Source organism: Zootoca vivipara, chromosome 16 (genome assembly GCF_965207765.1).
Source record: "Zootoca vivipara chromosome 16, rZooViv2.hap1.1, whole genome shotgun sequence".
NCBI classification, from domain to species: Eukaryota; Metazoa; Chordata; class Lepidosauria; order Squamata; family Lacertidae; genus Zootoca; species Zootoca vivipara.
The window spans coordinates 11,055,598-11,083,014 of record NC_142599.1 but is presented as its reverse complement, the minus strand read 5'-3'; the positions used below and the strand labels follow the sequence as shown (position 1 = coordinate 11,083,014).

Genomic DNA, 27,417 nt, shown 5'->3' with positions numbered 1-27,417 from the left:
AATGCAATTAGTAGTTGTGGTTTCCATCTCCCAAGGAACATAGAAGTGTTGCCTAAGGATCATAGCTGCCAAGTTATCCCTTTTTTACAGGGATTTTCCCTTATGCTGAATAGGCTTCCTCGCGAGAAAAGCGAAAACTTGGCAGCTATGCTAAGGATGGAGATGAATCTGAGTAGCAGTAGATTTTAGTGTGTTAAAAAATGGGGGACTCAACCATTGCTTGTTTCTTTGTCTCAGCAGTCCTAAGTACACCTGCACAGTGCCCGGTAGCGCGTAAATAAGTAATTTCCCACAATTCATTTTAAGACTGTGTCTAAATGCAGACCCCATAGTGCCAACAAGAAGCCAGATTTCGCTTCCCCCCTGCTGCTTTGCTAAACATCCACCTGAAGGGTTGGTGGAGGACTCAAATTGTTGGTGCAGGACATAATTGCATCAAGCAATAAATTGCACTGGATTAGCCAATGGAAATGCTATAGGCTGAGTTGTAGGACACATGCTTCCCATACGAAAGGTCCCAGGTTCAATCTTTGGCATCTCTGTGTGAGGATGGAAAAACAATCCTGTCTTGAGATCCTGGAGTGCTGCTGTCAGTCAGTGTAGACAATACTAAGATAGATGGACTTCAATAAGCAGATTCCCATGTTCCTAGGATTGCTTCCCATAGAAGTATCTTGAAAAAGCTACATAAATAGCCCATCTTGATGTACTTTCCCCCTGGATTTTATTCATGTGAATAAAAACCGCTTTGAGGTTTTATTACAATCAAATGGTATATAAATGTTGTGAAATAAATAAATAGTACAAAAAGTCACTGCATGAGCACCAATCATTAGCTGTGATCTGAAACAGGGAAACAGATGCAAAATCAGTGCTTCACATGGGTGTTTCAAAGAACTGAAAAGTCCAGTGCAGAAGCCATCTGGCTACATTGATTACTGGGAGGAGGAAGAAAATTTAGCTGTCTATAATCTTGTCTGCCTCTTAATAAAATGACTAGTGTTATTCAAGGTGCTCCTGGATCATAGGTGTTCAGCTCCGAGAAATGCACCACAGCACCCATTTTGTGCTCTTTTCCCCTGTCGGATCTGAGCTTGATGTGTTTGAATAAACCCTCAAAAAAGAGGAGGCGATGCATGTATGGTAAGAGTTAGCATGGCCTCTCTCAAAAATGGCATTTCCAGGGCTCTTTGTGGCGACTCCATGCCTTTCACAAACAGTGAGAGAAGTGGCTCTGAGAGACGTGAAGAAGATTAAGGGGATTAAGGTTTTACTGGCCCCTGTTTTCTCTGGAAATAGAGTGCAAGCAACCAAGTACAGTTGCCACTGGGTGGGAGAACACATTATGGGGAAGCTCCTGCCACAGAGACCTGGAACACTTAGGTGCAGTGTTTTGTTTTGTTCTCAAAAGGAGAATGGAGGTTAGGAAATGAAGGTTTTGCTCTATTTTAAACAACCTACCACCAGCTGCTTTCAATGTGAGCATGTGGTTTCTCTGGAGAGGAGGTTTGTCTACAGAACCCAGCCAGTACTTACTCAGAGTATGACTGCCTAATCCTCCAAAGGCATTGCTGCCTAAGTTCCCAAGGCCGCTGAAGGTGCTTGACCTGCTAAATGGATCTGGAAAGGCAAACAGGGTTTTAGCCGGCATTTAGCCAAGAATGTTGGAGAATGAAATGCACCCCTTTCTCCCCTCCCCCTCTTTATATATATATATTTTAATGGTCTGAATCCAAGTAGGGATTAGGCCAGACTTTAAGCTGATCCTTCTCACTGCAAGGTTCTTTGCACAGAAAATTCCCAGCGTGTTAAAAATGGAGAAGGGATTTGAGAACTTGCTCTGCAAAACAGGTGCTGGAGTTAAGCTCTGTGCGTGCCAAGCGAGAGGGAAGCTGAAAGTTAACAGCCCAGGAGCCAAAATTGATGGGTGCAGCTACCAAGCTGATACCTGATCCACCTGGAATAGCAACAACAAAATGAAAAGCTGAAAGCTGATTTCTGATGTGATTGTGATTTTTTTTTTTGCGGGGAGGTGGCAAACAGGTAGGAGGAGATGCCAAGGCAAGAAGCTCAGGCAGGCATAAAGTGGCTTTTTGATACATATACTAATCCTCTCTCTTTATCCCTCTGCTTTGGATTATGTAGGCTAACAAATTTTACACATAGTATATTCCTGCGTATAAGACTACTTTTTATCCAGGAAAATCTTTGCAAAAGTTGGGGGTCGTCTTATATGCCGGGTCGTATATCTTATATGGCGAGTATATCCCAAACTCTATATTTTAACTGGAAAAGTTGGGGTCGTCTTATACACCCAGTCGTCTTATACGCCGGAATATACAGTATCTACTCACAAGCAAGCCCCAGGGACTTGCTCCCAGGTGAGCATGTCTAGGAGTACAGCCTTCATTACACTATATAGGCCTAGCTACGAAGCTAAAATTTGACATAACCTAGGAACTCCCACATCAAAGTGTTACTGCATTAATTTGACACCCCATTCCCTGGAAATATGTGTTAGCCATTTTCATCTGTATATTTCATTTGCTTTCCTTGTCCTTTGCTTATGGAACCCACAAGTTCTGAGAGCTGCTAAAACTCTGGAAAGGGCTGCTTGACCTTAGAGGAATCCATGGGCAAAAACATACTATTTGCTCTAGCAGAACAAACAGGCATAATATATGTGAGTTGTATACTCTTCTTTTAATGAGTTACTAGCTAAAATGGCACCATGACCTGGACTCCTGATTAAATACTCTTTTAAGTTACAAAACACTACTCATGGATGAGAGTGAGAGTCACAGACATCTAATACCACGCCCACAACGGCATATTATGGGCATGAATATTGTAGCACCTCTTGGTCAACTCTAGAACCCTAAATGGATAGCTCTAATAATGTGTTAATAATAATAATAATAATAATAATAATAATAATAATAATAATAATAATAATTTTTAATTCATACCCCGCCCTTCCCTATTATGGAATTATGTAAACACTATGCTTAATTTAAGGATTATCTAGGAGTTGAGTTCGCACCATCTCAGCAAACTCCGCGAGAGACTGCAACCGACTGACTGACTAGGAAGAGTTTTGGATGACTCAGATTAGTTTAATTGCTCTAGCAGTGTGGGTTAATTACTGTACTCCATTGCCTGCCCCATACTGGAAACAACTGGAAAAGGCTCAAGTGTTGTCTAGCAGTTTTTTACCAATGTGGTCACTAGCTCAAATCAGAATGAGTCAACACAGCTACAAGTGTGAGTTTCTATCTATAACAGAGATGGGTGACTTGCTCAGCACTGAAAATGTTATTGCAAACTTCAAATCACTTGTTCAGATCTGCTTCTTCCAGTATGAGGGAAAGAAGAAATCAAGATGAAGATTATCAGAATTGTAACTTGGCAAATTAATACAAGGATGGGTGCAGCCAGGGCTTTTTTTCCAGCAGCACCTCTCAGGTGGGCAGGATTGCCATTATAAGAGAACAAGGGAGGTGTTGAGGGTGAGTTCTGACACCTCTTTTTCTAGGAAAAATAGCACTGGGTGCAGCAATGGCTACTGCCCAGGAGAGTTAAGAACAGGGAGCTCCAAAATGAGAGGCAATATATTTCTGATAACCTGATGCTGGAGACAAAGCAATAAGATATGGCTATCACTGTCATGTCCTGCTTGTGAGCTTCTCAGAGATACCTGAGCGGCCAGAGGCTAGAAGGACCTTTTGGTCAAATCTGACAAGGCAGTTCTTTGGTTTTTAGTTCATGGTGTATAGTGAAGAACACGCTCTGGGAGCTTGTGTACAGTCCACAGTCCCTGCATTGCCCACCCTGATCTTCAGCACACTTCCAGGGGACAATTTAGGGAGCACAAAAAAGCCATTTGTGCACCAGCTAATATTTGTCTTTGGTGATTTCAAATGTTTTCTTTTTCCCCCTTGCCAGCCCTGTGAAAACTGGAAGATGGCACAATTGAGCTAATTCATCCCTGTATCAGTCCTGTATGTACTGTTGTAGACACAATGCCCGGTCTTGTTCTCTCTTATGTCCTTTAAACATTCAAGTTTTTCCAAGAAAAAAACTCATGGCTCTCTTGTACTGCCTGGCAAGTAATAACTGGTAACACTATTACACACAACCCAGTATTTCAGCTTTGGAAGGACAGAAATTGCCACTCTGGGTTTCTTGGAAACACTGGTGGATCTTCCAATGAGAAATGAATCTGATTTGACATGAAACTGCTATCTCTGAAACTTTTATCAGATGTATATGGAAGGCAGCCTGAAAACCAATGCAGCTTCGGAGGATACTTCTGTCTCTTCCAATTCTCTTATATAAACAGCACCCCCTCCCCTCCTATTTCTTGTGGGGAATGTTGCTTAGGAATTGCCCTTATTGTAGAGCAGGCATCCCCAAACCGCGGCCCTCCAGGTGTTTTGGTCTGCAACTCCCATGATCCCTACTTAACAGTACCAGTGGTCGGGGAAGATGGGGATTGTAGTCCAAAACATCTGGAGGGCCGAAGTTTGGGGATGCCTGTTGTAGAGGCTAAACCTCCTGCTCTGCTTTTAGACAATTTTTTAAAAACAAAACAAAAAACATTGCTAATGCACAGGAAGCCAAGACACATATACAGCATTATTGATAAAAGATGAAAGAGTTTACTTACACCTACCTGCCAAGTGGTTAGTAGGCAGGAAGCTGCTGTGATGAGGTGAAGGGCCGAAAGGAGTGGCGGTTGGGTGGGCAGAACCTGTGGATGCAAGAAAGAAGAGATCTTTATATTTAAAAAATGTCTGCAGAATACCCACAGGAAGAAAAAAGTACCTAATGGGTCAACACTTAAGTGTTACTAATGTGGGATACAACCCCAAGTCAGTTGTTGCCATGCATCTGTCTCGAGACACAATGGAATGAGTGTGCCTCTGAGAGTGAAGTCAGCACCAAAGTGACCTCCTTGGGGCACAAGCCTGGGCAGTAGGTATGGAGGTCTTGTGCTGCCCAGACAACAAGACCTCCTCTCAGCCTCGCTGATGCAGTCCAAAGGTTCAATGTGGCTGCAGCAAGTTAAGAACTGGCATATTAGCTAGGTAGGCTGGATCACTATCCGTGTGTGTGTGTCCATGATCCATTGCAACATACATAGACAAACACGGGCCCAGGCCAATGTCATGAAGTGAAGCTTTCATGACAACACTTCACATTTATGTAGTGATTTCAAGTGTTCAAAGTGCTTTCACAGCAACCATTGCAGTAGCATTCAATGGCAGACCAGTATCCGCATGCGACGAATTGGGGTAAGGTGTTTTGGGGCCATGTTGAGCTAACCCATTGTGTGAGTAGAAGCCAGCGCAGCTTCCCAAATCTGTTCCAGTGCATCAGGAGAACCTCCAGAACAGTGTGCCGAGAGGAGAAGGGAGATCATTCCAGCAGGCAAGCAGAAATGCAATCTCCTAAATGCCACTTTGAGTTTGTAGCTGGTATGTGATTTGAACCAGAAACTCCTTCCCTCACAGCACCTTTTTTTAGCCACTCTACTAGCATCATCAGCTCTGGTTGCTGACTGGCGTAGGGTTCCAGGTTTCGTTTTTGGTATTTAGGTTGCAGAGAAATAGTTGGGAGAAATGATATTTCTGCTAATGCTTCATGTAGTATGGGGCAGGGGAGAAGCATTTTTTTTAAAGTTACAAAAATCATGACAGTAGGGCATTTCTGAGCACAGGTTCTCTTGGCGTGGGATGGGTAAATATGGACTTGGAGGGCCCAGCAACTAAGCAGCCCTCAGTTGAGTGTTATTTCCTCCTCCTGCTCGACTAGCTGAGAATTCCTGTTTGCCAGGCTGAATTTTACTGGGCTTGAAAAATCCCACGACACCTAACATCTAACAAATCTGAAAAAACTTTGGGTTCTCTCCAATCTACCCCTATCAAGGAGATGGAATCTATCTATCTATCTATCTATCTATCTATCTATCTATCTATCTATCTATCTATCTGTACAGTATATGTATATGTATGTGTGTGTGTGGTGTGTTGTTGTTGTTTAGTCATTTAGTCGTGTCCGACTCTTCGTGACCCCATGGACCAGAGCATGCCATATATATATTTAGCCTTATCATTTACTCATTAATCTGCTTTCCGACACACAGTGTGTTGTCTCTATTCACAGTCAGCTGCGTGCTGGAGCTCTTTTCACACCCCTCCTGGCTGCCAGAAGGCCATCGTGTAAATCTAGCAGATGTGGGAAAATGCCTTCCAAGATCAAACACAATATTCCTACAGCACATACTGTGAAGTCATGCAAAATGCAGTTTACAGGAGGCCAAAAGACAAGTTGAGCAGCTCTCACACTGGGAATGGTCATATGTGGTTTTGTTTTATTATTCGTAATTTATCATATGGTGAGACTTCAAATGAACAGGATCATGGCACAGGCATTAGTGGAAAAGGGAAGGTCATTCAAAATGGAGAGGGAAGCACTTTTCTCTTATTCCTGTTGGAAAATGGAGGTGGAATATATATATAATGGCATGCCTTTCTGCAGTGAAGCAGGATTTCAACTCAGCAGGAGGAGTGTCAAAGCAGCACCCTTTTATCAGCATTAGGCAGAATCTAATATGCAAGTTAAAAAGCATGGATGCATAGATGATAAATGGTACATCATGCTCAGTAATCTTTTGGCTCTCTCTCTCTCTCTCCCCCTCCCTGCAACTTTTTGAAGTTTATCTACCATCTTGTACTTTGCATTTATTCTGGTCATTTCCATTTCTGTTTCTCTTCATGGAGATTCCTAAAACAATGTCGGCAGCAGTTCAGGTAAGTGTGAACAAGTAGCAAGAATTGGAGTAGCATCCGACAAAGTTGTCTCTTTGCACAGAGACTTCATCTTCTGCAGTGGGGGACCCCCCCCCCCAAAAGAAACCATCTCCGGAGGGTCAGAACAGAATTGAGGGGGAGGCAGGAGAAGGAGGGGAAACTCCACTGTACAAAGCATAAGTTGTTGTGTGAATGGAACAACTTTGTTGGATGAAACCCTTTTGACTCTTACAAACAATGGTGATATGGAGACCTAGTTATAAACATGTGTCTAGCCGTTTCAGTAAGCTGGAAGAGGTGTAGTATTGGGCAATTCAAATTTGTAGGTGTGAGATTACAATGGACTGCTCTGAAACTTGTCGTTCTAAATTTTGGAGTGGGAAAGGGAAGGAAGGTCAGGTGAATATTTCAGTTTCGTTTGCTTGTTTTAATTACAATAGGCCGAGAACATAAGAAAAGCCTGCTGGATTGGGCCACTTGCAAATGTACTCCAAGCATCCTGTTCTCGGAGTGGCCAACCATATGCCCATGGAAAGTCCAAAAGCATTTTTGTTGTTATTGCAGGAGATTCTGCACAGCTGTGTCTGCACACCAAGGTTGGTGTCCGTTATTGGCCAAGCATGCAAGCTCATGTTCTAGAGAGGCAGTCTCTACAGGTGTGAGACATTCTGGGATATTTAGACTCTACTGTCAAAAGGAGAAGGTTGGTCTAGGTTTGGACAAAGGAGAAGGCATGTTGCCAAGAGTTCCTTCAAATTGGAGCAAGTCCTGGGTACAAATAGATTTAAGCTGCCTGCCCTAGAACACACCCAAGCCTTTCCGGTGACTATATGTTGCAGGGGAAGACAAGCCCTTGATAAGCATTCTGATGAACCTCTGGGTTCCTAGGAACATGATATGGAAACCACTGGCTCACCATGAAATGACTGAAAAGTGATCGAGTGAATTGGCTCTAAGCAACCAGAAAACGAGATAAGGAAACTCCAGAGAGAAATGCTGCCATGGCTAGCGGGACGCGATGTTATCTATAAACATAGCAACTTGCTCGACTGCTTTGAGACAGATGGAGGCTGTCATCTCTCTAATCCTCTAGGATTTCAGAAGGTGTATAACGGATGGGAGATTTCTTCAAAGGAGACAGCTTACAAACTTGACTACATGGGGCTGATAATAATAAGAATTAAAAAAAGAAAAAAGAAAAAGAAAACCTTTGGCGAAAGCCAGGGACAATATTGTGGGCTGTCGGGGAGTTATTAAATATAATGTCTGCCAGGCAGCGGAACATTCATCCCAAAGCCAGGTGGGCCTAAGATAACTTACGTCTTTGCAGTAACAAGGCAATACGGCAGACACCATGATTCACCCCAACTATACTCTTGTTCCATAAAGTGACTAGAAAGCCTTAGATACTGTAAAGTAAAAGATTTATTCATCTCTCTATAGGAGTCACAATGTTTGTTCATCCCGCTCTCCTCCGATAACCAACTTTATTGAGATTTACAGTCCAATCCCTCTTGTGATTAATATACTCACAGGTGGGTTGGGGTCCTTTATCTGGGACTGAAATGAAGGCTTCCTTTAATCTGTTGCCTATGCTCTGCAACCCTATACATGTTTACTCAAATGTAAGCCCCACCGTATTCAGTGGAGCTTATTTCCTAAGAAGTGTGCATAGAGCTGAAGCCTTAATAGATCTATTTCTCTGTCAAAGCACCCCAATTGTGGAACTCCCTTCTCACTGGAGATACGAATGGGCATCCTCCATATTGTCTTCTCATAGACATCTGAAAGTACGTTTACTTAATTTAGGCTTCCGGAAGAAATTAACAATCTATGCCATACGATATTCAGAATTCATTGAGACAGTGTCTGTTTTACATCTGTATGCCATTTATTCTTATTTTAGGTATAATGTGTGAGAGAGAATTACTTTGATTTGTGAAGTAGGAAAGGATCCAGCCAAACTTGAGTCTGCACAGGGTTATTTGGGTGATTGGGCGTTTTGGTCCAAGGCTTCAATGTTTATAAAACTAGTGGTTTTAAGAGGAAGAAAGCTTTCTGGCCATGTGTGCACACATATTGATGATTACAAAATTTTGCACAGAGTAAAAGGGAGGGGAAGAGAACAATTAAACACATATGTCCATACTTATTCAACACTCATTCCTCCTCACCTGTGGTGGAAAAGAGTGGCCGGGCGAGATCTTGAGTATAATGGAACCCTGGGAACACACCAGGGGCAGGAGGTCTGCTGAACAGGTCAAGTTTCCCACCTATCTCTAGCTTGTGGGGATCCAGTTGCATTTGCTGTCAAAGGATACAAAAAAAAATCTCATTATACATTTTTCTTTCTTTTACTACAGAGAAAAGGGTTAGGGGGGGAAGCAGTAAAAGGGCTCGTACTTCACGCCTGTGTTAGCACCGCCAGGGAGAGTTAGCCAGAGTGATGGCAGCATCTGAGGTCTCATACTGAGAATCATGCTCTGACAGTAGCCTCTATGAGGCCATTTCACTCCACAGCTTCTCAGCTGCCTGCCTGCCTGCCTCCTCCTCCATGAATAAGTTCTGAAATGAGCTCTTAGCCCCGTGGCATTAACTCAGCAGGAGAATGCAATGTGATATGCTGAGTGAGTCGTGCGCCCCTCGGATCAGTCTGCAGCCTCAGCCCGGCACAAACATATTCCACAGGCTGAAAGCTGCAGACAGAACTAACCCTCAAAGAGTTGGATGACAAGAGTCGCATGCTTGGTTGCTTCAGTTCAGTTCACAGAGAGGGAGACGGAAAAAGACAGAGGCTTGTGGAGGCTATTCCCTTTCCTGGGGCAAAGAAAGCGCAGCATGAAAGACTCATGGAAAAGGAAGAGGATGAGGGAAGAATCTGCTCCCTGCATTCAGAGCACTACACAGCCCTGTTTATTTCAATATGTTTTGAGGATGGAGCATCCTTTCACGTGCTGATAAAAACTAGCCTAGGACAAAGTGTGCAAAAACAGTGCCCATTTGTTAGGAGGACACTCAAGTTTATCCATGGAGGTTAAGCAGAAGCTTCATACTTTCCTCATAAGGAACAACAGCTATAAATGACCTATGAAAGGATGGCATAAATTCCATGACCGCAGAGAGCATAAGTAATGGAATAATAAACAAAACTTTGTGGGAGCTGAAAGGCTGCTACAAAAAGGAGCAGCCCAACCTCTCTTCTTCCTCTCCTGGTAATGTGAAAGGCAGGGGCAATCAATATGGTTCCCTCCTGATGTTGCTGCACTCCCAACTCCCATCAACCTCAGACAGCATAGCCAATGGAAAGAGACAATGGGAGCTCCAGTTCACAGCTTCCGGAGGGGACCACACTGGCTACTCCTGGGGTAGGAAAACGAAAAACATGAACTGATGGCATTTCATGTTTCCCCCTCACTCCACTGACTGTTCTTTACAAGGGTGGGGAAACTCCCAGCATGATGATTATCCTGTCATACAATTTTTATTAGACGTTAATTGGGGAGGTGGCAGGGAGAAGGGGCCACTGTTTCTGACATCTGCTGCACATTGCCTGTAATGTCTAGTTCCACCCAGACTGTCAAGCAAAACGACCTTATGTTTGATACCAAGAACGATCTTACACAAAATCAGCATAGTAAGGTATCTACTTTTAAAGAGCCTCAGGTGGAGGTCTTGCTCAGCCCAGCCACCTGACAGCATGTAGCTAGAGCTATCAGGAAGTCAAGCTGTGGCACCTCAACCATGCAAAGGAAATGGTTGGGCACTGAGTTATGACCCTGGCTGCTGAACATATTGGTCCTGACACTCCCTTAATATATAAAAGCTAGTGTACCTTAACCACTACAGCAAGACTGTAAAAGCAGGTAATATTGAAGTATGGAAGGTTGTTAGAAAAGCAGATTTCCATTTCCAGGCTTATTAGTTGCTACCAAAGTGTGCGGCTCTTAAATGGTTTCTGCTTAAAATAACGGTATACTCATTGAACCTGATTAACGTGCGCAGTCCAGCTCTATTAAAATGAAGGGTTACTTGCCACTTCTGTAACGCGTTGTGGACTGGCCACATTTCTGCCTTTCCCCCTGACATTAGTTACTAAGCTATGGCAGTAAATACCTGTGATGGATTAATGAGCAAAGCACAAGGTGGTTGTGGTGATGATAATGAAGAGAGGGGCATAAAAACAAGTAATTTGGCTCTTAAATCAAAACTTTAAAATCTATTCAAGGCATCTAGGATCCTATGGTTCTGCAACTCCCAAATACATGTGCCTTGTAAAACTTCTACAGAAATTAATCGACCACAGAGTGTTCAGCATTTGTATCCGTGGTTGTTGCTAAACCGAGATTTTGAAGCACAGGTAGTGTTGTGGCCGATCTGTTATTTAGTTTCTTCCGTTAGAAGCTAACAGCTTAACAACTCCTGCTAATGGACTTCCCCATTTGCATGGACACTACTTCTGCCTCCCCTATATCACCCGAAATATTCATAGCTGCCTCCCAAGAGTTTCACCGAAATTCTGCAACATGGTAATGAAATGTCTATGGCTTTAATTGCGCTTATTGGTGCATATTATAAAAGATGTTCTAGCTAGCACACTTTGGGTCTCAGTGTGGAATTTAACTCCCGTCTGACTCAATAAAACCCCCCCATGAGAAGTGCCTTTAGCATCACTGAGATCACTCAGTGAAGTGCCTTGAAAACTGACATCTGGAATCTTCCAAGTGCTGGATTCTAAGGGCTTTAGACGAATTGCTTGGGCAAAGGTGAACCATCTCCTAACATTCTCACCTCTCCAGTTCCAGTCTCCCCCCATCCCTCCCCTCCACACAATACCACAAAATAAAAAACCCCAGGCACCTCTGACACAATGACTGTCATTCTACTCGCCTGCTCTATGTTTTGTAAAATGTCCTTCACCGTACCGCTCATTTCACTCTGAACAGGATAGCACTCCATATTCCACAGGAGGTACTAGTGCAGAAGGGAAATGATATTAAACACGTGTGCTTTGTACGCCCCCACCGTCCCCACAAGCCTCCCAGCTGATCTCCTTTCGGTTGCATATTTTATACCTTTGGCTTGTTTTGCTACCAGTCTGCCCTGCCCCACCAGACAAGCACAACCAATTAAAGCTCTACGGTAGATGTTAAAAGACAGAAAGGCTTAATTAATTTCACACCTTACAAACTGAAGCTACGCCGTGAGAAGCTACTTATTTATCAGGTGGGAGTAGCAGGGGGAACATATCATGTAAGCCGAAAGACTCATCATCTCTGAATAAATATGCTCATTTACCTTTATCTTCTGCTGGTGATGGTAGATCTGCCAGGCAATCTGTACGTGAACAGCACACCACTTGCCAGGCTTCTGCAAGCAAATGGATTTTAAAAATGGAGGTTTAACTTAAAATACCAGCAATCTGGAGCCATTCCCCCCCCCCTGACAATACTCAGCGCGTGAAAAGAGACTAGTCATTCATGATTGTTTTGTGGAAGAATAGAAGCCTTTTTTGGCGTATTTAAAGAAATATTGTACTATGATAAATTCGTGAGCAGGATTTGAACCATGAGCAACAGAAGGAATGAGACTGTATGGTGGTCATGACATAAGAGAGAGAAGACTGAGTGCATCAAGGGGGAGAAATTAAAAACACCACAGAAAACGGGTGGGGAATAAAAAAAAAATCAAAGAAAAATTATGTTTTGGAGTGTATATGTGAAATTTTTGAAATTTAATAGAATATAATAATTAAGAGGACTAGTCATTCACAGTGCTGGATATTGATTTGGTTTGTATAATTTAGAAATATGCAGTATTGTTTTCATGTGAGGGAAGATTACTTCTAACAAATTCCTCCTTTGTGCAGCTTGGAGAGCATCAGATCATAGGATGCAATCCCACCCTGTTCAAAGATCTGTTAGTGAAGCTCAGGGTATCATGTGTGTTTTGGATGCAAGATTAGCATCCACAAGGTACAGGGACTTTTTAGGTTAGGTGCCCCTATAAGCTTCATTTACAACCCCCCCCCCCAATATTTGCCTCCCTTAGGAGACAGGTAAAGCATTTTGTTATTCTCATGCCTTTGAAAAACAGGCTCCTGCTTATGGCTCAGAAGTGAAGGACAATCACACCATTGCTGATCTGTTGAATTTCGCTGGTCTCATAGTTTTTACTAGATTGCACTTTTGAAATGTAGTTTTGTCAATCAGATAATGGGGGGGGGGAGGAGTATAAAAACCATGGGGCGTGAATAAGAAGAGCCCTCTTGGATCAGGCCAAAGTTAATTTAGTTCACCATCTTATTTTCATGAGCAGGGCATGAAGGCAATAACTCTGTCACTGTTGTCCCCCCCCCCCCCCCGGAACTGGTGTTCAGAGGTACAGCCATGATGACTAATCACTATGTCTTCTTCACTCTCAATGGAAAATCCCTTAAGAGGAAAGAGCATGGATAGGCCTGATAAATATATAAAATAAACATATAAAGAAGCTTGAGTCGGGAGAAGCATATTTTATTCTTCCCACAATCCAGAGCATTGCACATGCATTGATTTTTTTCATCCTTAATTCATGAAGGAGAAGCCTCCTTTGGATTGCAGGCTCTAAGAAATGGTGTGATTGAAATCGTGAAAATTTGTTTAGTACTGCAAATGCTTCATTTGCATAATTTATGCAGGTAGCAGAATCTAGCTTTTCCTACTGTAGAATTTGGGCTAACTTGGAAAGTTGAAGCAGAAAGTGAATGTGACGTACGAAACAAGAGTATTATTTAATCAACTTCAAAAGAAGTGCCAAAACAGATTTATGTCACATGCATGTACATTTTTACATTTACACAAATTATATTTTAAGAAAAGGTAGATTAAAAAAAATCACTGACAAACCTTACTTACTCGTACTGGAGCCCGATAGGGGTCAGACACCTAAGGAAAATATGGAAAAACAGATCAGCTTTGAAAATTCGATCATACACATACAGAGGAAAAGGAATTTATTTCGAGAGATAGATGACAATAAACGAAGGAAATAAATACCCCTGGCGTCTTTTGCAGAAGAGTATGGTGTACTGCTCCAGGTCTACTCGCTACATCAATAGGATTTGAAGTCTGCAATGAAAGGAGAAGACAATAAATAAAAGTTCCACTGCTCCAGCCATGATTTAATGTGACCCTGTTGAAACATAAAGCTTGTAAATTTGCAGAGTCAGTTTAGCTTAGTATGGTAGCTTAGTATGTTTTTGTAGGAAGTGTTTCAGTTAAACACCCTCTGAGAACTCATATTTGCTATTTGGTGCTCATGGACCTAAGCCTTAGGCCTGGATTTTTAGGCCTCTGTTGTAGCTAGGAGCACCTTTGCACAACCAAAATTGATTTCACTGGCTCTGTCCTTTCCTGGAACCTCCCAGCCTGGCCACAGTGATTCATGCCTTAGTTGGCTGTTGTTCGGATTATTGTTAACAGCCTGTGTGTGGGACTGCCTCTGAAGAGACGTGGAAACTTCAGCTGGTTCTGAATTCTGCAGCCAGACTTCTTATGGGGTTGGGATATAGGACATATGTTGTACTAACTCCTTTGGCTGCCTAGTTGCTGTCACTACATAAATAAGCGAGTGGCTCTTGAACCGGGTTAATGTGGTGCTACTTTTAGTTCACCCTGTCTTGTTGTGGAATGAGGTGCTCACAAAAAATGATATGACTTGCTTAGCAAGTGGCAGAGCTAGGGACAGATCCTGTTCTGACCAAGGTGGGGATGAGAGAGGAGTTCTCACCCCCTGGCATGTTTAATTGGGTGCATAGGCTTTATCCTGAGAATCCCAATTGTAAAAGCATCCAGTGCTCACGACTGTAGAGATAATCCTGGAAATGTGGTAGAAAAGTATAAACGGGCATATGATGATAAATAGTTTGTGCCTCTGTGTCCCAAACTTTCTTAAAGTTGACTTCTGAATAGGTTCACCATGGGATAGGGACCCATCATACTCAGCAGGAAGCAATTTGCTGCCTCAGGCGGAACAGCAAAAAGCACCCTCAGAACAGTCAAGGAGTGCAGTAACCAAGGTCAGTTAAGATATTTAGGCAGCCGGCACTGAACATCTCACAAGCTCCTTTCCCCCCTCCCTGGTGGTATCAATACAAGAACAATAATAAAAGTGAATAGCAATTTGCTGCCCTTTCATAACCCCCCAAGCAGCTGCCTCGTGGCAATCTGTGCAACGTTCAGTGCTCTTCCCACAGTTAACATATAGCCTGTGGCTAGAAACCAGGGATGTGGAACCTTTATTAGTCTGCAGGCAGCATTCCCCTCGTGTGCCACCTTCCAGGGGTCAGATGCTAATGGGGGCGGGGGGGGGGGGGAGGCAAAAGGCAGGTCGAGCAACCAATGCAAATCTTTGCTTTGCACAGTTCCAGCTATACAAAAGTTTGGGGTTTCTACACCCCACCTCTCGTCCAGGTAAGCAGGAGGATTTAGCACTGTTCAGTGACACATTCCAGCCAGGCAAAATTGCCTTCAAGTTTGGGTGAGGGGTTTGTGGCCTAGGGTTGCACAGAGACAGTCCTAGGAAAGCCGCATTTGGCCCCAGACTAGAAGTTCCCCACCCCTGCTATAGACTCTTAGAAGCAGCCACATTTGTTTTGCTCCCACCCCCTCTTTTGGACATAAATGTATTTTTTTTAAAAAATGTTTTATTTTGGCTGTCAACTTTGGATGGTACAGCCCATTTTACATGTAAGTCAGGATGTGTGCTACACTTTCTGGCTTCTTTGTGCAAAAAAGGTTTTGCCTCATTAAAGGGAGATGAGCACACATATTCTTGTGCATTCTTCTCTTCCTAGCAACAATGCTGCCCCTCCTTCACTGAAGACACATTTTTGCCTTTTATACATGTGAAATTGCACCACTGAGCTTGTACATCCATTTGCCTTGGGACCTTGCTAATTCCCTCTATTATTTTAGCAGGAGCGATAGCTGTTTATGGATGCAACTGTGCATGTTTAAAGGCTGTTGTTCTGAAACTTAGATTTATTTTTTAAGTGGCCTGTAAATCTATGAGGAAGTAGGAAAACCAGAAATCACACTATAGCGTATGATTGGATAGAACACCAAAAGGTGTTTTGTTTTTTGTTATTGCCTGGGGTGCAATTCTGCACAGTAGTTAACCAAGCCCTGAGGTTATACATCCAACTTGGCATGATCGGTCCCAAGTCTTGGCTTGTTGGAGGGAATGGGGCTCTGAGCCAGCAATCAGTCTTTTCCTTCCCATGGCACTGCACCTGTTGTTCCTCAAGATGAGCGCAGAAAGTTTAGCTAATTCCCTAGCTAGGCAGTTAACCGATTAAACGGGCCAAACTGCTGTCAGATTTCAAACAAGGAGGCTTAAGGAGAAACCTGCAAACATACTTCTGTAACTTAAGTATGAGAGGTCAAGGATGGTTTTAAAAGTTGAAAGAAAAAGAACAAAAGGATGCAACGAAAGAATCCTGAGTTGTGTGTGCAAAGGAGAGGGTGGGGGAAGATTCCCCCATGAGCGGAAGGGCTGTCAGGCCCCTTTTGTGAACTGATGGGCAGGGAGGCAAAAATAACAGCTATGATGCATTTTAAGGTCACATCACATTAATAGTGTGAGTGATAGAGTGCCCTTTGGTCCTTCTGTCCCCCTGAAGACAGATGGAAATGCTTCCTTCGGCAAAGTAAATTGAATACTTTTGACCTTTTCAAGTTCTTAGCTCATGAGAAATGGCCTTTGGGAAAGTAGCTAAGAAGTTTGCAGTCAGGTTGGATTCATGTGGTGGGGATTTACATATGAGGCCTCGGGGAAGTGACATGAGAAGTGGGGAGGGAAACAAAAACAAACTCCTTGCTTCACAGGGCAAGGAGGACAGAATTCATTATGCCATGGTCAGCCACCGAATGTGTCTGTCATGATGATCTAGGGCTTAAGGCAGTCACATGGGAGGAAGAGGAAAGTTTGAGAAGAAAAAGGTTAGGATGATTTGTGTGGATTTCAGCTTTATCTTTTCTCCAAGGAGATGAATCATTATCGCTGCAAGTTTGGGATAATTTAGGTGCGTCCACATGCTCCCCATTCAGTCAAATATAGCAACACAATGTTGTAAATCTGGGGGACTGCTTTCCACCTTGGGGAAGGTTCATGTGCTGTTAGAGAATACTAGCTATGCATCTCCTGTACACACAGTACAGCAGGGGGTGAGGATCCTACAACCTTGCGGCCAAACACACCCCTTGCTATCTGGCCTTTGGGACTTCCCCCAGGCCATGTTACTGACTGCCCTGCTCTGTGCCCTCCTTGGGCGCTTTTGCCTCCTTGGGATATGTCTTTGAACTGTGCATGCAGCCTTCTACCCAAAGGCCGGTGTTACATTTCTTATTTGTCTGACTTTTGCCTCTGGCCTCACCCACCACTGATACATGCTCCCCACTCCGAAGGTTACCCATGACGGAATGTGACCCTCGGGCTGATAAAAGATCCCCCATCCCTATGGGACAGAATTATTCAGAACTAATTTATCCACTGACTACATTCATACAACCAGTTGCCTCACGTTGATTAGAGTCTGGTTGTTGGGAAGTGGGGTGGGGTGAGGTGGGGGAACTCAAACTGACTAGATAAAAGCCCTAAAAGGCTGCCGGAGTTCCATTTATTTAAGAACACCAGTATCCTACCATTTCAGTTCAAAACTGAACCAACCAGGGCATCTTAATGCACATTTAAGCAAACAAGAAAACACAAACCACTCTGGTGGAGTGACCACAGGGGAGAGAAATGGGAGAAGAGAAGAGCAGGTAGTGGGGGAGTGGAGTGACCAAGGTGGCATGGGGCAGGGGAGCAGAAAGCCCAGGGTGCATGGACGTAGCCCTAAATCAAGTACATACTGGTAAATAGAAATACTTAACTAATTAAGGTTCTGCCCTCCCAACATAAAGCTTGCCTCCTGACAAAAATCCTGGCTATGCCCATGCAAGGGTGCATGGGGAATGGGGGTGGAATGAGAAAATTAACTGGACAGGGTGGCAAGGGGGGAGGTAGCCTCATGGGGGGCACCTTGACCAGGGCCCTTCAAACCTGGCAATAATACTGGGGTGGGAGCATAGCTGCCAAGTTTTCCCTTTTCTCGCGAGGAAGCCTATTCAGCATAAGGGAAAATCCCTGTAAAAAAGGGATAACTTGGCAGCTATGGGTGGGAGTAGGGACCCACTAATCTAATCTGGACTGTGCTCATAAAATGGAGTCTCACAACGGCTGGAGCGCATTGCAGAAGAATATGGAAAACAAGTTTGGGCCGACAGAGGAAGCAGTGGTTGTCTTGGACCAATTTTATGAGGTGTGAAGAGGGTGGATTTTCTAGTCAAATTCCTTCCTTCTAAATAGTGGCTTAAATGAAATTGCAAGAAATCCCTAAGCCCACTCTATATTGCTGGTGTGCATCTAATGATGAAACCAAGCAGAAAACAGCAATCTGGAGCAAAGAACCGTGCAATCAGGCTGTGAAGCAGCCCACAAATTTGCAAAATTAATATATAAACAAGAAAATTAAAAACAGCAAAAAAACTAGATTCAAAGTCCCAACGACTGCACTAGGCTTGCTGAACAACTGGTCTGACTTACCATGAAACAGCTTGGTAATAAAGACAGAAAACAAAGGATGACTATTGTCTAGTGCAGGGGTTGTCAACCTGGTCCCTACCGCCCAGTAGTGGGTGTTTCAGGATTCTAGGTGGGCTGTAGGGGGGCTCTATGGCGCAAGCTGAATCCTCCCTCCATCGAGCACTGGTGGGCCGTAAGGAAATTTTACCATCAAGAAAGATGCATTAGTGGGCGGTAGGTATAAAAATGTTGACTACCCCTGGTCTAGTAGTGCATCAGCTGTTGTCCTAAAGGTTTGGAAGCTGTTGTATTAACTGGCATTACTCCATCAAGAAATGAAGACCCCTGATTGAGTCAATCCAGTTGGTTCTGCAGGGAAGCGGCAACCACAGTTATTAAGAGGCATCCTCTTCCTCCAAACCCACATCCTGCGCTAAAACTGAGTGGGGAAAAATGGCTGTGCAAAGATCATCCCTTTGGGCACGCATTCTGCATGCCAGCAGAGGGTAAACAGGGTTACAACCAGTGAGGGACAGCTCAGAATCAGACCCACTGTGCCACAGCAAACAGGGTGTTGGACTTGGACCAGGAAAGCTTGTGAACAAACCTCTGTTTAATCATGAGGCTCATTAGGTGACCTTAAGCCACTCGCCATTTTTCAGTCTAACTTACTCTCACAGGCTTGCTATGGGGGGAACCGTCCTGCAAGCTCCTTGGGCAATAAATGCACAGAAAGTTATGTTAAGATCAGGAATGCTTTTGAAAATTAGAGATGGGAGCATGGAAATACAGGCACTTACATCACTGTCTCCCACAAACGTTGTCATTCCCACTCATGTATGCAAGTTCACAAAAGAAAGGCTCCACCTGAACCCTAAGCTTATCGTTCGTACTGCAGACTACAATTTTATGTATATTTGCAATGCAGATAGCAAGGCTGCCTCTTCGGCAAATGCTCTTCCTTTTATCTCTGCATGGAGATATGTCTGCAGAAGCCGCTGGTGCTTTGGGGGGGTTACATTTCCTCTCCCTTCTAAAATTCTACAATCCTACACTACAATTCTATACCCACTTACCCAGGATTAAGTCCCACTGAATTCAGTGGGGTTTACTTTTTACAGCTCGGATCACATTACTCATGTTTCTATAAAGACTTTACAAATGGAAAGAAAGGAATCTGAAGCATGGCACCATGAGAGCTTTTAAGCAACAAACATAGTAAGAGAGACAGTAAAAAACTAGCTGAGCCTACTACTGCAACACTATTAGGGCCACTCTCCATGCTATATGTAGGGTTTGTTGTTTGCTAACATTGGGTGGGGGGGGTGCCAGTGTTTAAGGGGTACAGGGTCACCCTCAGATGCCTAAATCTCTTGGTGCTATTGGAGATCTCAGCCCCCTAAAAATAACAAACAGAAATCTGTGTGGTTTGTTTGTTGGGTTGTTTCTGCAATATCAGTGGAGCAAAACCACTCCTTTGGCCTGGCCCCGTTTCCCGCTCCAGAGCATGGAGGGTAAGTTATCTCTTTACACCGACACTAGGAGCCCTACTGCAGAATAATGTGGTCTTTTTCTTCTGCACAGCAATTTCAGAAGTTGTCCAGAATTTTAAGTGTTAGTTGACATGTCTGCAAAACTGCTTCAGGATTTGGGTGTCTGCAAGAGACAACAGGGATGCCACACAGGCTACCGGTAATCTGTCTAAGCACATATTAGTTTGCTTAAGTTTTTTTTAAAAAATCTTATTTGAAGTGTAGCACTCTCTTCTGATAAACAGCCAGCATCTACTCCAGCCCCTCCAAGCCACATTTCTATGAAACAGTTGGGGCTGCCTACATTATTTTCACTTGGCTTCCCTATATGATGCTAGTTACCCAGTGGTGAGGGAAAGGCTAATTGCAAACAGAGGCTGCAGCCTAGCTGATCAGTTTCACAGATGGTGTAGGTTCTGCTGGTGAGTTTCATTGCAGCTGTCTGATGACCAATTTGAGAGTGGCTGCAGTTTCAGAACCATTTGGTATGCAGAGTCTTTTGCTACGGAGGTGTAAGGGGGGAAAAGTTGTATGCTAGGTGTGTGCACGGGCCCAACAATTCGCCTTATATGCGTATCTGTGTGTTTTAAAACTCAACTGTTCTGTCTCCATTTCAGTCTGTAATTCAGGCTCAAAGGCACTTTGTATAAAATGAAGCTTTGCATTCCCCATTCACTATAATGGGGAATGTAAAAATGGCTATGACATTTTCCTGTTTGACGAAAGTGGATGAAATGTTTGCAGAGTTCTGAAGGGTTCTGCTTTGTTTTTTGGATAGAGCAAAGCAACACAGGATTTAAAACAAAATAAAAGAAAGCCCCCTGAAAGGAATCTTTTAATTTGTACAAAAATTCCCCATGGATGTGCTTTAGCAAAATAAACGAACAAACCCAGAGCTCTTTGGTGCTCGACAGGCAGTATTATGGGCAGCTTCACTTTTTGCAAAGCCCATGGACCCTGGGAAACATAGGAAACTAAGACAACACTAGAGTTTGTGGGGATTCTGAACAACAAAGTGTTATTGACATCACACTTTGACTCGGGGGGAGGGGAGACCTCTGATTCACCTCATCATTTGACCCTCACACAGAACTGATGCACGCCCCTATTGTATACCCATATACCGCACCATGCAAAAAGACACTGCACTTGGCTATTTTTGCCCCATGTGCACACATCCAGAATTCTTACAGTGTACACACACAATAAAATATTCACATGAAGAAAAAGAGCTCCATCCCTCAAATACCTGCCTATAGAAAAAAGGTATTGCAAAGCAGCTGTGGAGCCCAATCCAGAAGCTATTGGGGAGACCTGTTTGCTGCCAACTAACATCACCTATGCAGCTTCTACTAAAAGAATTGTGTAAGGTCATCACAGTCAATGCTTCCCCCAAATGACCCCCAATTCTCTTCCCACTTGCAAGAGGTGGGCTGAGTGCAATGACACGTTCCTTTATTTTTTAAAGGCTGGTGTGGAGAACCTTTGGCCCTCCAGATTTTGCTGAACTACAACAACTACAACTCCCATTGCCCCTAGCATTGGCCCTGCTTGTTGGTGATAATGGGAGGTGTAGTTGAACAACATCTGGAGGGCCAAAGGTTCCCCATCTGGAGGGCAGTATGGTACCCTTGACTACAATTTCCATAGTCCTCAAACACTGGAGCCGATGAGAGAGACGGAGTCCAAAATATCTGGAGAGCACCACAATGGCTACCTGTGTACTAGGGAGACCTAGCTCAGCAGCAGCAAGAGATTCCACCTCCCTCCCTGAAAAAAAAAAGCTACTTTCTTTAACAATCAAACAAATTGCAAAAGGGTAACAGATGCGCCTAGTCAAAATAATAATTTGATCAAGAAATACACATGTGTGTTTATATTGCAGCAACATTTTAACCATGCTTTCTTTTGTATGGGCAACAACAACAAAAATGAGCCTGTGGAAAAAAATGAAACCATAATAAAGTTGTACCTTCGGCTGAAATGCTCCCTGAAGTGACCCGAAAGGACCTGAATGTGGAAGCAGAGGTGGCATCCCAGGCATTGCTGGAGGATAGCTTGGAAAGAACTAGGAAGAGAGAAAAGGAGAGAGGTTATTACATTACAGATAAGTAATAGATGTGAGAGACAAGTTTGGTGCAAATCGTGGGAACTTTTTCCAAAACAAAAATTAACAAATCTATTTTCAAGCCCTTTATTGGTTAGGTGCTGGGGGAGCTTGCCTAACTCACGATTCCTTCAAGAGCTCGTATTTAGCAAACAAAGAACTCACCCACTTTAATTTTGCTGTATCATTTAAGAAGGAGAAGACTATTTTAAAGGAATATACCATTATCATGCACTCACTCAAATCACATTTACAAATATTTTGATTGCAAGCTTGGTGACCTGCTATCCAATCTCTAAAGAGGATGCATTTCTACTTCTGAGTAACACACAAGTCTTCTGCATTTGGCCGCTTCTGAGAGACTTGGTTTGTATCAATGATGAATTTACCCAGTGTGTTCAGCAGCTCCCAGCACTAAAATGTATGTGGCCTTTCTAGTGAACCACAAATGTTACCCTTACTGTGGCTCAGGGGTGGGAAACCTTAAGCCAGGAGCCTAAATCTGCCTTTCTAGCTGGATGTTGGGAATCCCTATAAGCCTTGCCCCCTCCCAAGGTCACATCCCTCTGCACCCTAGAATAACAGAATTGAAGAGTTGGAAGGGACCACGGGGGTCATTTAGTCCACCCCTCTGCAGTGCAGGAATGAGCCGCATGTTGAGCAAAAGATTCCTGCATGACCCTGAGGTTAAGAGTCTCATGCTCTATCAATGGATAGAAGCACCCTCCTTGAGTGCTTGTGCCTTGCTTGAACTATAATGCCTTTCATTTCCTGGATGGAGGTGTGTGTGTGTGTGTGTGTGTGTGTGGAAAACGACTCACTTTTGTGTAGTTGTAATGTGGCCTACTATACAGAGGTAAAAGTCACATGTATTGACCTGCCCACTTTGCCTCTTTCCCCACCCATCAATGTTATATTGCCACTGGAAGGTTCCCTGTGACAAAATGCGGCTCTTGGGCTCAAAAGAGTTTCCCACCTCTGCTACAGATCACTTACAAAATCCTTCATTGGAATCATGGCATCAGCAAGAGGTGTTCAGGAAGGGCTACCACAATCAGTGTGTGATATGAAGGACATATTGCATTAGCATTATATGATGCCCTAGACATCACACCATCAAGGCAAGCAGGGCCGACTCTAGGTAGACCCCCGGTGGTGCGGTGTGCCAGGGCGCCGGGCCGGTAGGCCGGGACCATGTTGCGCCCTGCGAGGGCGCCGGAGCGATCTCTGCCCCTCAGTGCCAGGGCGCGCGACCTGCTCAAGACTGCCCTGAAGGCAAGCTACAGTTAGTTGTTGAACCAAGAGTATTTCCTTATTCAGCTCGAGAGACCTAAAGAGAAGGACGCAGTGCTCTAAAGACTACATTTCCATCCTTAGACAATGGGAGCAGGCCTGCTGTGTGCAGCCACTGTAGTTTATCCATATATTTTTTAGTTTTATCTTTGGAGCATTAAGTGCTAGAAAATTGGTTGTTGTTTTTAACAAACGAAAGCAGAGATTCTCAGAATGAGCAATCCTATGTTTGTGATTGCTGTCCAACTGCACAGAACTGCTTATGCACCTGATTATACAGCCTGGAACTTTTTGTAATGGTCCTGCTTTTGCCAGAGCAGGATGTCACTGTAGTAACAGCTGTCAAGCCTCTTTTCTACATACATATTCAAGGTGGGGTTGCCAGTCCTCAAGAAAGCATTAAATGCTTTTCTCAGGGGCGGGGGGAGGAGACATTTCCAATAGATGTCTATAAGAAGCAAAAGGTCCATGGGACAATGGATGCTCTTTTGAGAAGAAAGGAAAGCTTTCATTTTTACCAGAGGGGGGAAATTAGCCTCTGCTACCATTCTTAATTCTGCTATTATAGCTCTCCTGCAAACATGCCACTTTAAGCAAGTGTGAAAGCAGCCAGCTTGGCATCTTTAATCTTTATCTGCCTCCCAGTTACAAGGTAATTACCACAGTTGCCAACCATGAAGTCCACTATTATCAGCACACTTTTAATTTTCCACAGTATGCGGTCCCAGGATGCTGCTTCTGATGCAGCAACTGATAAAAAGGAACAGCAGAGCAAGGGCAGGCAGTAAGTGTACCAACAGGCAAACAATTCTAGAGTGTTGCTGAAAGGCTTGAATTCAGACACTATCATTTATATCAGGATGACTGGCTGAAGAATCTTGTTTAGCGTGAAAGCTCATTTATTTTTACTGTGACAAAACTGGCCCAATTAAAGAAACAACCACCAGACATGCCATTATTGCTTCTGCATAGAGTAATCTCTAACACTAGCATGGCAGTGGCTGTTTGCATCATTTTTTGGCTTCTTATCAATGAGCGTTTTTGAAGTGACAGGTGAGAAATTTTATTTTTTTAAGACTGGCAGGATATTTTGGTGTACAAGCTAGTTCCCATCTTGAGAGAAGATTTCGATAATGAGTTGTCACAATGTCGGGAAAGCTGATAACGTATTTCCATGTGGCATTTCGTTAGGGTAACTGAACAGAACTGGACTAGACAGCAGTGGCTATGTGGAATGGATTCACAAATGTCTGAAAGAATCAGCTTAAGAAATAATTACAATGCATGGCCTGTCATCTCAGAAAGAGCTATCAACTGGAATTTCACAAGTGTCTATTATGCCCATGGACCACTTTTGTTCAATCTTATAATTAGAGATTTACATACTGTATATAGTTTTATCAAATGTGCCGAGGATATAAAGCCAGGAGGAGGTGCAAACACTTTGGATGACAGCATCAATAATTCAGAACACCTACACTAAATTTGGGGGGGAGAGCCAAAAGTGACAAAAAAAAATCTTATAGACAAGTTATTGGAATTAGGTGAGCTATGTCCAGTAAATTAGTACAAAAAATGCATAAAATGGAGAATAATGGTGACAGATCTATTCCTAGGGAATAGCAGTACTGAACAAGGCCAGCAGAGTTAAAACTGGATATATAAGTGAGCTAGTGCATGCCTGTTTGGTCTTCTAACACTTTCTAACCACAGGACAAAAGTGAGCCCCTTTACTTAGCCCTGGCTAGTCTACAGCTGAACTACTGTGTTATGCTTGAGTCACTAAATTTGAAGGAAGATGTACAAAGACTGGAAGACACTGGCTTACGTTCTCATTGTGGTGGTATAACAGGTGCTGGGCTGTAACACTTCAGCCTATAGCTCACATGATTCAGAACTCCTTCATATCAAAGACTAGTTGTCAATGAGAAGGGTTCTAGCATAGACTTCTTCTGGATATGTTCCGTTTTTATATGTGCGGGGAATGCTTTTGGATGACGAGGTATTCATGTGAGTTCCAGCTCAGAATCAGAAGTGGTATTGTACAGACACAGACTTAGCATTTCTTTTGCAATCCTACTCAGAAGCAAGCTTCAATGGGCAATACTCCCAAGCAAATGGGTATAGGATTGCAGCCTGACAAACAGGTGTCAGAAAGCAGCAACCAACACTGAATTAGAGGAAGAACATTTGATGAATGATTGAATTAAAGGAATTTTATGGTGTTATTGTAGTAGGTGAAAATAAACTTAAAAACAACAACACAGAAACAAGAGCTAAAGCTTACATCAAATACATGCAAAGAAAGCCACCAGCAAGTTCAAACATAGACACCAAAACGAAATAAAAAATAAAAACCCAAACCCACAAATGCACTCACGTTGGAATGTCGAAAATAAGGGTTATCAAGTTTGGGAGCGTACTTGTCGAACTGGAAGAAAAAGAGAAATAAGAGAAAAACAAATGAGAATATATTTCTTCAGCACTGGGTTGCAATCTAAGCACAATGAAGCATGCTCCCAGGTGTACAGGATCCAGTTCAGTTAGTGGTTTTTTTGGGGGGAGGTGGCAGTGGGGAGTTTTATTTTAAGGCCATGTGTATATTTTCCAAACTTCACAGCCTCTTAAACCTGCACCTTTGCAATGGGGAAGCAGCAAGTTCAGACACCTAGCACATAAATCTTTACCATCACCTACAAACTTCCTCAAGAAGCCAGTCAACACCCTAAATCATTTCTAAAAGTTAGATTTTATGATACAGCTGTATGAGCTGCAGCAGAATTCAAGATAATCTACCAGCACTTATCTCATTTTTTAAAATCAAACAACCCTTACTTAGCTCAACCAGCTCCTTGAAAAAAAGGCATAAGAAAAATCAGGCAAGATTGCAAGGTAGATCCACCCACTGTGGATTTGCCCCCATGTTTTTTCGTCCTGCCGTTTTGTCCCCTTGCACTGTGCACCTGACCTGTGCCCCCATCAGTATTCTTTCCATGCCCTGTGAAGAATGTGCACATTCCAATCTTAAGCAAAAGGGGGATGTGTTGAGGGAAGGCGCAGAATGGTGAGCAATGACCCCTTTGAAATGCCACTCGTTCAGCAAGCCAGCTGTTGTGTGCTCTCCTCCATACAGGAGAGCAGATTTGCAATTGTGTTAATTACAGTTATTACCGGAGTCATGTACCCTCCAGTGTAAATACTATAAATTACTAAAACACATGCAGCTGGCGGTTTCAACGCCACCCGCTCTGGCATTAGGATTAATAAACCCATTTAGTGGAATATAAGAAGATGGGAGCTCAAGCACAACAAAAGAGGGCACGGCAAAGCTGTTTTCACTCTTTAGCTTGACATCAACAGGGCGTGGGTGGGCAGGAAGGGAACTTTTTTTCCAGCAAGATCAGATATCAGGATTTTTAAACAACATGCCAGGCCTTCAAGGAAAAGTTCTGAGATTGCTTTATGAGGAAGGGGAGGAGGGAGGTATTTGCACGTTGCTTAAACACCTGTGGATGGACATTGGGGGAGGCAGAAATCGCTCTCATTGTCCTGCAGTTAAGCGGATTAGAAGCGAACAATGTCGTCATACCATCAGCCAGTGTGGTAAAGAAAGGCAAGAAATGTCATTTCCTATGAGCTTGCCCCACAATGCCTGATTTGGAACATTTGCTCCTTTGCTTCAAAAGAAAGCAGTGTGTTCCTTCAAAAAGAGAGAAAATACTGAATCTTGCTTTATGCAATGTACCAAAAAACAAACAAACAAAAAACCATTGCCTTGTGTGAAAAAAGGCTGTTTGAAGAATTTACAAAACTGCTAACAGCAGCAGTGGAAAAGGTGCAAAACCAAATGGCATCGCTGTAAAACCTGAGAGCCAAGGAGGCAGGAAAAGCTCTAGCTTTTCTGCAGGATTGGGACCCTGCTAAAGTTCTGTTGTCCCACCAAACAAACCCTTGCTGGAATGGCCAATGACAGGATCTGAGAAGTTGGTAAAAGGGTGGAGCTTTCAGGCATGGGTGGATGGTATTATTTGAAAGCAACTTGAATGTTCCAGCTATCCTGTCTGGG

The 27,417-nt window shown here is 43.4% G+C and overlaps 1 protein-coding gene across 24 annotated transcripts in view; it reads right to left on the bottom strand.

The window, feature by feature from the left end:
- The window catches only part of FBRSL1 (fibrosin like 1), a 791,192-nt gene that overhangs the window by 7,841 nt on the left and 755,934 nt on the right, over positions 1-27,417 (bottom strand). For 8 of the 24 annotated variants that reach the window (XM_060269604.2, XM_060269605.2, XM_088659362.1 and 5 more), the window contains 9 exons: positions 25,732-25,782; positions 21,924-22,019; positions 13,850-13,921; positions 13,700-13,738; positions 12,111-12,182; positions 11,703-11,786; positions 8,990-9,122; positions 4,670-4,753; positions 1,537-1,620 (listed from right to left, as the gene is read on the bottom strand). In XM_060269604.2, the coding sequence (XP_060125587.2) occupies positions 1,537-1,620; positions 4,670-4,753; positions 8,990-9,122; positions 11,703-11,786; positions 12,111-12,182; positions 13,700-13,738; positions 13,850-13,921; positions 21,924-22,019; positions 25,732-25,782 (715 nt within the window). The remainder of the gene's footprint in view (positions 1-1,536; positions 1,621-4,669; positions 4,754-8,989; positions 9,123-11,702; positions 11,787-12,110; positions 12,183-13,699; positions 13,739-13,849; positions 13,922-21,923; positions 22,020-25,731; positions 25,783-27,417) is intronic. The other 16 variants (XM_060269606.2, XM_088659358.1, XM_088659359.1 and 13 more) reach the window with 12 other exon arrangements.